This window comes from Pseudorca crassidens, chromosome 14, assembly GCF_039906515.1.
Source record: "Pseudorca crassidens isolate mPseCra1 chromosome 14, mPseCra1.hap1, whole genome shotgun sequence".
Lineage (NCBI taxonomy): Eukaryota > Metazoa > Chordata > Mammalia > Artiodactyla > Delphinidae > Pseudorca > Pseudorca crassidens.
In genome coordinates, this window is record NC_090309.1 from 35,152,976 (window position 1) to 35,163,383 (window position 10,408).

At 46.6% G+C, this 10,408-nt stretch overlaps 1 protein-coding gene and 2 long non-coding RNA genes across 8 annotated transcripts in view; 1 reads left to right on the plus strand and 2 right to left on the minus strand.

The window, feature by feature from the left end:
• Positions 1-6,575, minus strand: part of LOC137206168 (uncharacterized) — a 112,626-nt gene extending 106,051 nt beyond the window's left edge. The window contains exon 1 of the long non-coding RNA XR_010934496.1: positions 6,107-6,575. This is a non-coding gene — a long non-coding RNA (uncharacterized lncRNA). The remainder of the gene's footprint in view (positions 1-6,106) is intronic.
• On the plus strand, positions 3,803-6,140 carry LOC137206170 (uncharacterized). The gene is made up of 2 exons (XR_010934499.1): positions 3,803-4,190; positions 4,514-6,140. It is a non-coding gene; the product is annotated as an uncharacterized lncRNA (long non-coding RNA).
• A 2,210-nt stretch (positions 6,576-8,785) lies between the features above and the next one.
• MEIS1 (Meis homeobox 1) overlaps positions 8,786-10,408 on the minus strand; it is a 137,767-nt gene continuing 136,144 nt past the window's right edge. For 3 of the 6 annotated variants that reach the window (XM_067704875.1, XM_067704877.1, XM_067704876.1), the window contains exon 12: positions 8,786-10,311. In XM_067704875.1, coding sequence (XP_067560976.1) covers positions 10,028-10,311 — 284 coding nt within the window. In that variant the 3' untranslated portion in view covers positions 8,786-10,027. The remainder of the gene's footprint in view (positions 10,312-10,408) is intronic. The other 3 variants (XM_067704880.1, XM_067704878.1, XM_067704879.1) reach the window with 1 other exon arrangement.

The following is a 10,408-nucleotide window of genomic DNA, read 5'->3' on the forward strand; positions in this document are numbered from 1 at the left end:
CCCGAGGCGCAATCTGTTCCCGGCAGGAGCCTTCCAGAGTCCCAGGGCCCCCGCGCCCCCGCCCCCCGCAGCCCTGCCGGGAGGATGCGCCCAGCCTACGCCCGGCCGGCGCCTTCCAAAACCACCGCCACACTCGCTTTCACGCCAGCGCGAAAAGTGACGCGTACCGGCAAAGCGGTCAGCAAATGACCATCTTATCCGCGAAGCGGGGGAAATCGGGGGAGGGAGTGGGGTGGGGTGGGGGGAGAAAGGGGCAAAGGGGCAGTGGTAAGCTGGGGAAAGAAAACAAACAGTCCTGCGTCGCTTCCCCTTTTGTCTTTATACTGCTTGTCTCAAGAAATCAACTTAATCACCGCAAGCCCCCACCAGGCTTGTTTTTGTTTGTGTGACTTAGATCACAGATAGAACTCGAGACCAAATCTCTGAGTGTGTGTTAAGAGAGAAAAGAAGCCGCGCGCCAGGCTACTGATGATGAAGGGACGATGAACTTCTCACCTTTCTTTAACTCACAAAAAACACGTCCTTTTTAAAAAATCCACGCCGCCGTGGGTGTGTGTTTCACTGTTAATTGCGTTTTGCTGGGATGATCTTTTACGACTGGAAAACAAACGGCTGGGAAAATATTCACATTTGGGACAGAAAACATTTTTTATTTATATCTTTGACATTTAAAAGAGCAGAATTAATTTGTCCCGTCTACATTAACATTGAGAGAAAGTTTCAGAAATCTAACAAGGGGGAAGGGGGGGGGAAGAAAAAAGAAAGCGAATAGAAGAAAGGAAAAAGAAAAGCTAGGCTTGGTTTTTCTTATTTCAGACCTGTAATCAATCATTGAAATAGGAAGCAGCAAAATTGTAAAGATTCGATAGATTAAAATGCAAATGAAAGGTAGAAAAAGAAACATTAACATGACGATCAAAGATTTAATAACCGTAAATCAAGTTTTTTTTTTCTGTTGCAGCTGCAGTTTGTGTGTTTATGTTTTAATCATGTTCGTTCCATAAATAAATAATATCTGAAACGAAACTAATTTTTCATTATTTTAACCTTGGGCTATAACAGTAAATATTAAAAATAGAAAACGTACAGGATGCCACATCCCCAACCAAATAAGAGAAAGATTTGTGTTGATTGGTTAAAATCAAGGCGTTTCACTTGTGTGTTTTGGAAAATCAGAGTAGTATGCTAAAAAATTCTATCTCAACTGACAAAGCCCAAAGTTTTATTTTCCCTTTAATATTTTATGTTAACGACAAGACACCATTTATAGTAAATATATGCGTGGCTGCATATCCATTTCAGTTTGAGCATTTTCAAAGAACGAAAGTGCCACAATATTTAAACAATACAAAACACATACTATTTCAACGTGATTTAACAGAATTCCTGGGAAATAATACTTTTTAGAAGAATCTGCCCTAGAGAAAAATTAAATGATGGTTCGACACAATTAAAACTTTTTTTAAAGCTTTATTATTAAAGTTCTTTTTCCAAAGGGGAGTATTTTTGCCCTTCATTTGCTATCATTCGATTTAAGGTCTTATGTCAAGGTGTCAAATTATCGGGACACACTATTTTATTTAACTAGTCCTCATTTTCTTATATGGTGAAGGTTTTTCATTTAGATCTTTTATTTAAAATATTGATTTACATTATTTAGAAATTATTTCTAGAACTTTTAAAATAAACAACTGGTCCTAGTCTTTTCTTTTTTCTCTTTTTGGTAGTCTTATTAACATGGAAGAATTCATCTTCAGAAGACTGGAAACTTATTTTTGGTAATACAGCCTTGCAATGTTTAAAATAAGCTCCTTGCTTAATTTTGTCTTTGAAGGAGTTACTCACCCTAATGTACTGAGATGATGAATTTAAGTTGTCTCCATTTCTCCTCTTTCCACAAATTAAAATGATAACCAACCCTGGGATACTTGTTTCTTTTATAAAACCTTTCAGTTAAATGTGAGCTAAGTTGATGTCTACTCCCTCCATCCCAGCCACACAAGCACAGTTTTCACTGTGACAGTCCAATAATGCATTTAGTTTAAAATTACACTTGGACCTTTCCTCCTTTGTGTTTTTTCATTTACTTCAGTGCAACAAGATGACTTGATTTTCTTGGGATTACATGAACTCCATTCAGTGTTACTGGGACATTTCTGCTCAACTAAATACTTGCCTTAATAGACAAATGAACTTCTTTTTATTTGCTGGAGTTTGTAGAAGGTTTCAGATACAGAGCGTGCAACTGATTTAGTTATTGTTGTGAGAATCGAACAGGCACAAAAGTCATTTATCTAAAACGAAGAGATATGACTCTGTAAAAGGGAGAAGCAAGGGCAGAATCATGGGGAATTATTTCAGTTTATAGCTCTTATTAATTAAACCGGATGTGGTTTCATTCTGATCTTTTAGTACCGACCTTGTTAAATGCTCCCAGATACCTTTCCCCCCTCACCCCAATTTTTTCATTCATTAGATAACTTGGGTCCCTTGTTGATGAGGGTTGCTTTTTCTACATTATCTCACTAAGCAGTTGCAGTGTAAAACTGCGCGCATCTTCAGACGATCGCACCCTCGCACCCCTCCCGAAAAAAAAAAAAAAGGAAAAAGAAAAAGAAACGCTTTTCCCATTCAGTTTTAGCATCTTTTTCGTTGAAATGCAAGACAGGTACTTGATTTAGCATTTAAGCAAAAGGTTACACAAACCGCGTTTTAAAAAGTGTTGGGATGTCCGACAGGGTCAGCCCCAGATCAGATCATTTTTTGAATGCAGACCTAAAGATAATGAGTACTTGTTGTATTAAAGGGGACAAACAGTACTTTGGCTTCCTCTGACCCCAGAATGCACGGCTCGGTTTCATTGATCATCCTCCTTTATGAGATAATGCAATTACAAACATCAATAAGGGGCTGCAAGGGGAATCATTATGCGGTGACAGTGATAAATGACGGTGCAGAAATAGCATGCTTTTTCCCCCCTAACAATCCAGGAGCCCAGGGGCTCCTGGGGCTGAACACAGTCGCCAAGGAAACAGATGACATCCCAAACGGCACCAAAGGAAAAAAAAATGAACAGTCTTTCTTTGCCTTTCACTCTTTTCTGTCTTCCAAAGAGTTAGTTTTGGCTCAAGCAGCAGCTGCCACACAGGCATTTCGTTATTTCAGACATTAAAGACTGGAGCGGGCGGTGGGAGTCTCCTCCTCTTCCATCCCCACCCCCACTAGATAACACACAAAGCTCGCTGTTCACAGTTTAGGACTACCTGAAAATGCATGTTTTGAAAATCAGATGGGGTGGTGGTGGTGAGGGAAACGGGGTTTACACAGCCATCGCGTTGTTTTCCCCGCTTGCATGATTGTCCGGTGGAAACTGAGTCTCCAGAACAAGCTGGCACCTCGTGGGTCTGCCAGTAAGGACTGGGGCGCGTGGCTCGCCTCCATCTCCCTGCGGTGTCAGACGCTGCTCGATGCCAAGGCAGGAGGGTGGTGTTGGGGGGTGGGTGGGAATGGGGAGCAAGCGTCTGCGAGGGGTGTTTGCCGCTTCGCTGACTTTCTTTGAATTGGAATTATCAATGGGCGCAGGGATCTCCCCTAGATCGAGGAATCCGGTTGTCTAAAGGCCCCAGGGTGCCCTCGGCAAGTGGCTTCAAGAGGGCTTCGCTGAGCGATCCCCATCCACCCATGACCCCGCTGGTGGGTGAAGTAGCCGGGCGCCAAAAGGTGATGGGTTACCCGGACTGCGTGCTGGACCTGCGGCTGCGAGGCGGGGGTGGGGGTGGGGGTGTGTGTGCCTGGGGACACTTGGAAGGGAAGGGGAACTCGCCACTTTGGGGGGAAGGAGGAGGAAGAGAGCGCGGAAATGCGAGGGGGTAGCCCCAAGAAGAAAATAGAAGGGAGGGGAGGAAGAAAGCGAGCGAGCGCAATCCCACCCTTCGAGAAGGTCGCCATCCCGAAGAAGGCAGACACAGGGTCCCCTGACCCCTGCGGGAAACGCCCTGGCGTGGAACGCAGGACCCCTGCGCAGCTTACCCTGCCACTCGAAGCCCCCCGCCCTGAGAAGCCGGCCGGGCGGGTGCGGGAGCAGGTGACTTTATTCACTGCTTCCCCAATCAGCGAGGTCCCGGGACTCGTTTTCCGCCTGGAGATTAAGATCATTGCTCGCGTAATGAACTTAATGCTTTAGGGTAGAGGTGAGTGTGTCTGCGAGTGGGCAGGGGTAGGAATTACCGACCCGATCAATGGGAGACTGGCTTAAAACTAAATCCCTTTTCTCCAGGGCTTCAGCGCCTGGGTTTCCCCGCGGTGGGCTGAGCGCGCCGGGCGGGTAGTAGGCAGGACGCGGAAGGGCGACCCCAGGGCGCGGCCCGCCGTAACTGAGACCCTCAAATGCCCCTCATCTCCCCACCAAGACCCCCGGGATACCCGTTTTTAGGGCAAAGACTCTTAAAAGCTCAAATGTTGGCTAACTGATTGCTCAGTATGTTGGGTTTTTGTTTTTGTTTTTCCTTTACAGCTCCGCCTTGGGAGAGAACGTTACGGACTCGTTGGCAGGCAGATGGGGCCACAATGAGACCCCCACCCCACCCCACCTCCCCGCCTTCAGCGACCCCCTCAAGAGGCGATTTCCCATTCTCTCTCCTTCACCGTTCTGTCCTGGGCCCTGGGATTCCCAACCTCGTGTAGACTCCGCACCTGGCCAATTGAGTGCCACGGGCTGCCCCACAGTTAAGTGGGTGAGGGGTGGCCCAGGAGAGGGGAGTGAAACGAGGTGAAATGACTGGCCAGGCAGGGCGCCCCACGACCCCATTCCACGCCACTCCACCCGGCGTCCAAGCGCCTACCCGGGAGTTCTGCATCGGCAGGTTTTTACTGTCTTCACTTGGGCCGAGGACCTGCTGGGATCCGAAAGGCAGGAGAAAGTTTGCAGAGGCTTTAAAGTGATCCCGAGGAGATCCTGCCTAAGGCGTCGGGGTGCTGCCCACGGCTCCCCAGCTGCGCCTGGCGGGCGCTAGCCAGGTCCCAAGTGGCCCCGAGTCCCAAGTTCTCGCAGTCCCGCTCCCGGAGTCGCGGCGGGACTCGGACCCAGAGTCCATCAAGAAGCCTCTCGTCCACCACAAAGCACCCCGAGCCGAGCCGTTCAGAGGGAAGGGGGCCCGGAGTCCCCCAGGAGGTACCTATCCAAAACCTTCTGCGCAGACCCTGGGTCGCCTCGTCTCCAGAGACGAAGTCTGCAGCCCCTTAGACTTGACTTTCCTGTTGGGTTGGGGAGGAGGTAGGAGGCTATTGGAGGTGCCGGAACCGATCCTCACCCCCCACCCCCAGGGTGCTCTGGGCTCTACGCAGAGACCTGTCCGCCCTGCACCCGCCCAGGACTCAGAATTAGGACGCAGGGGCCGCCGCGCTCAGGCCCGGATCCTCGAAGCTGCCGCCGCGGCCCACGGGATCTCTCGGCGCGCGGAGGCGGGCCAAGCCCAAGCCCCAGCCCCAGCCCTAGGCCACCGGCATCTCCCCTCCCGCCCCGGCCGCAGACTCGGGGAACGCTGCGCACAGCAACCAACACTGCGCGCAAAGTCTGCGCGCCGCGTGGGAGACGCGGGAGGGAGGGGGCGGGTGGCGCTGGTGTTTTTGCTTTTCAGAACAAAGTTTCCTAGTAGGCGCCTAGTTCCCGGGGTCGGAGCCTCCCACCTCCGCTCCTTCCTCTCCCTTCTCCCGTCCCCCTAGAGCAGAGCGAGCCGGAGCCTCAGCCCGGGCCTGGCCGCCGCTCGTCCCCTCCCCCGGCGGGGACGCTCGCGCCCCGAGCGCCGCCCTCCCCACCCCGTCCCCGGGCTCCGCGGGGGTGCCTCTCCCCGGGGCGAAGCTCTCTGGCCGGGCGCACTGGAAGGAGACACCCGTTGCTTCCCGAGGAACTCCTAATACCATCCATACAGCTTTAATGCGTTTATAATTCGATAAGTGATTTCAATTTGAAATTGTTAGTAACTAATTTTATGGGTAATTTTTCCACATCAAATATTTAAGCATCAGATTAAGGGAGCCAGTTCCGACACAGGATAATAAGGGGGTTTCCCCCCACCCCTCGCGACCCCCGCCTCCCTCGGATTCCTACCGAGTCGTTTTTCCAAATCCCCAAAAGATGGCAGTCGAAGCCGACATTCTTCTTTTCCAGCGGCTCTGCGAAGGGAGGGGGGGAGAAAGAGGGAAGGAGGGAGAGAAAGGGGGAGAGAGGGAGGGAGAGGCAGAGGGAGAAGGAAAGAGAGACGGTGAAAGGAGAGGGAGAAACTAGACATTGCACGGACTTTTTCAAAGTAATTCTTTCACACGTTTCTAAAACAGGCAAGAATCAGTGGTGTATTTCCTGGAAATGCCCCGGCAGAAAAGAAAGCCAAAAAACGTGCCTTGTGGGCTCAGAGCAGGGGATGTGAGAAACTCAGCGCTTTCAAAGTAAACCCTCAATTCAGAGCAGAAGCAGGAGTGGGGAGACTGGGAGAGGGACAGACTGGCTTTTTGATAGTTCTTTGTATTAACATTATATACAAATACTATACAACTCAGCAACGTGTTTCCTCGACAGAACTCTGCCAGTTACCTAGTGGGGGGGAGGGGAGAAGAGGTGGGGAGGGGAAAGGTGATGGGTGGGGGCGGGCTGCTGTGGGCGGAGGGGAGGCTGGGGCCAGAAGCGGATGAATTGCAGACCAGTTGCCAAAACTTTTTTTTTTTTTTCCTGCTGCTGCTGCGGCTGCCTTTGCTGCTGCCTTTGCTTTGAATGTGGGTAACTAGGAAACAGCAAGCCGTCTGAGAAGACGGAATTTCCAACGTGTAAAATGTTCTTAACGGAACCATTGAGCGAGTGCAATAAGGCGTGAGGGGGAACTAATCTTCCCATTTAAATGTTTGTGGCAATTTTATCTAAATGAATTTTAATGCTAAACGAGGGTAATTCCCCATTTGTAGCGCGTTTACTTCTCTTTCCTGTGCTTCTAAAGCAGTCGAACATCATGCAATGAACAATAACAATAAAAATACTGTCAAGGCATATTATTCATTTCGAATGTGTTATAATTGCAGCTGATTAAATATGATAGGGGAATTTTTAAATTTTTTTCGGAAAAGTATTTAAATCATATTAAAAAGTAGTCTCATTCAACCGGCGCCCACCACCCCCACCCCCCGCAAATAAAAATAAAAATCAGGTACAATTGCGTGCCCTTGTTTAGAAGAGGGCGTTTTGTTTTTGCCTTTTAAGAAACATCAAAAACACTCTCAGCACCTCTATTATTTCCGTCTTTCGGTTAAGGGTCCTCAATAACCTCGGAGCTGGCTCTGAAATTTGCAAGAGGAAAAGCTGAAATAGCATTAAGGGGGAGGTAGGGGTGCCCAGGCAGGGGGAAAAAGGACCTGTCGACAGCAACGCTCATACAAAACCGGCACGCAGAGGGGGGAACGCAGGGAAAGAACACAGGTTGTTTTATTTTTTCTAATTCACTGAACACTAATGATCTTGATTCTCCACAGCCTCCGTATTCCCTAATTCTCCTTCACTAGTACCCTTCTTCTCCTAGTGCCTGCCCCCCCCCTCCCTCCCTCCTCTTTCTTTCCCTCCCCCACCCGGCAAGAGCTTCCTCAAGAATAAAGGCTGAAAATAACCAACTCACCCGGGCACGGACTGGAGAGGAGGGGCACATCGATGGTTAGTTTATAAAGTTTATTATTAATTTTTAAAGTAAATAAATGGTTGTTAACTGCTAGTAACCACCTATCAAAAGAGAATTATTTCACGAATGGGGACTATTTATGTAGACGAAGAATTGCCACTGGGTCCAAATAGGAAATTGAAACAATCCCATAGATTTGGGGAGGGGGAGGGCGGAGGCGCGGAGAGGCTGCAGAAGGTTGAGCCTTTCTGCTGATCCACGTGTTCAGAAACAAGGCCCCATAAACAAAAGGTGAGAGAGTGCTCTGCCGCTCCAGCAGGTGAGTCAGTCAATCACACGTCACCTAGTAAACCCAACCCACAGCTGGTTTCTCTTCTCAAATAGAAAATAGAATTGTTCAGGGCGGGTTTATAGGGTGACATGGGCCTGAATGTCAGGCTTGAGTTTAAGGCACTCTCCTCCGACCCATCCTTTGTTTACAAAGCAGTCACTACTAAAAGCCTGATTTTTTAAAACGAATTTGCCTTAATTAAAATATTTGTATATTTTCCTTAGCTTTGGGGAGCACTTTTCATAGCCGCAATTTTATTTCAATGAAATTATAAGCTATTACTGCTTAAACATGTTATTTTGTACCATCTAGCTGGCTGCCATGCAGAAATTCTGTACAGCTGTTCTGGAAAATTGGTTAATAACCAGTTTTATCCAATGAGAACATAGAGCATATTTATAAAAATTAGATTTTGAAGTCTGGTCTCTTCCATTCATGTAGTTAATTTCCTAATAAACATATACTGCTCATCCTAGGTAACATCCTTAGTGAAAGATGTAACTCAGTCCTTAGGTTTGCCATTAGGTGCAAGAATAATTTCACTGACATTAAATGAGTAATTCTGTTGGCTGTAATCGGAGTCTACAGTTAGTTTAGTGCCCTTAGGCCTTACATTTGCTGATATTAGTTCATTAAGTCAGCTTAAAGAAATCAGTGCCTATTATTAAATAATTTACTTTGTGGTTCAAATTTTCAAATGCATATGTATCTTAGGGAGCTAAAATTAAGTTTTATATTTACTGCATTGATCATGAAAAATTTGGGGGGCAGTAAACAAATTTTTCAAGCAGTGGAGTCAGCATGACAAAAATAATCTTATTTTTATTTTAGATTCAGATTTCATTACTGCACTCAAACGACTACAACTGGGCTTGGCGTTATTATACAATCCAAACTGTTTCCGTCAGAAACGCTAAGACTCAGTGTGCAATGATTGTTATTAATAATTAGCTCCTTGGTTTCTTGATAGAAAAAGGCTATCAACAAGCATTTGTTTATCCACAACAAAAAGTATAATTAGCTTATCCCACTTAGTAAATCTTGTATGCATGCCAACTCATACCAAACTGCTACTTTTACAAAAAAAAATTGCAATAATACAGTTCATTTTTCCAGTCCTTTTTGCACAAAATTTATTTACAATGTCTACATAAATGCTTCAAGGTGGGACTATGGAAAAATACACACATGACCGATGCTTTGCTCAGAAATAAAGTCAACATATTAAAAATAAATCTTCAGTTTATGTTTTTGAGCTGCATAAAACAGGAAGTGATGTATAAGGTGGTGGTTTTTGCATGGGGACAGTGATACTTGATGTGACAATTAGGCTTCTAAACACACGGCCTTTTGGTTTCCATGCCTCCTCCTACCAGTCTCCTTAAGACACGGCCTGCAACAGCTGATTAATCATTGTTGATGACTGCAGTTTTTCCCATCCTTCCCGATTTACATCTGTTCAGGCCAATTCAAATATGGTGAGTAAATGAATTAGACATGCAAATTCAAGCCCCAGGCTAGAGAGAGGGAGAGAGAGGAAAAGAGAGAGAGAGAGAGAAAGACAGAGAGAGAGCGCGCATGGCTGAAATCCTAGGCGAGAAGAAAGATTCTTCTGCCTGATAGTTATTTTAATGCTCTAAAAATCCTGCAAATCAGACCTTCCCGTCCCTTGCAGGATAACTGTAAGGCTTTTTAATGTAAGGAGGCTTCTGGAGGAAGTGAAGAGCTATGGAAACAACACACATAGTGTGGAAAAATTTCACATTTTTTTTAAAAAATCTATAAGAAACAACGTAATATGGATAACAGTATAATAGCATTTACAATAGTTCACTCTTTGTTCTCTTAATGTCTTATATAGTTATTTAGCATGTCCCCCAGATTGACTTCGGTTGGTATTTCCTGCTTTTTTTAAGAGTCCCTATGAAGAATTAGGGATGCTCCTTGGTCCAAAGTTGATGCCAAGAACGGAACTCCACAGTCATTGCAGAAAAAACATGATTTGAAATCAGTCACCATTGCAGACAATGCATATTCCCTTAAGCTACTGAGCATGAATGTCCATGACTTGTCCACTCATTGTTGGGTCTCCTGTATTAAGAACCGTGGGGCTTGATGCTGACATTGGCATTCCAGGGTGGGGCGGTCCTCCATGCATCATCACTGTTGGGTGGTGAGGGTGTCCAGGAATGTACGTATGCATGGGGGGCCCATGACGCAGCTGAGCAGGATGGGGGGGCATCTGGGGTTGGGTATAACTTGGCTGTCCCATACTCACACCCATTGGACCACCCCGGGCTACATACTCCCCTGGCATACTTTGCAGCCCTGTAGAAATTCAAAAGAAAGAAACAAAAAGAAAATATTATGAGAAAGCAATAGAGTGGTGCTGCCTATGGCAATCCTATGAAAGCCAGGGAACACT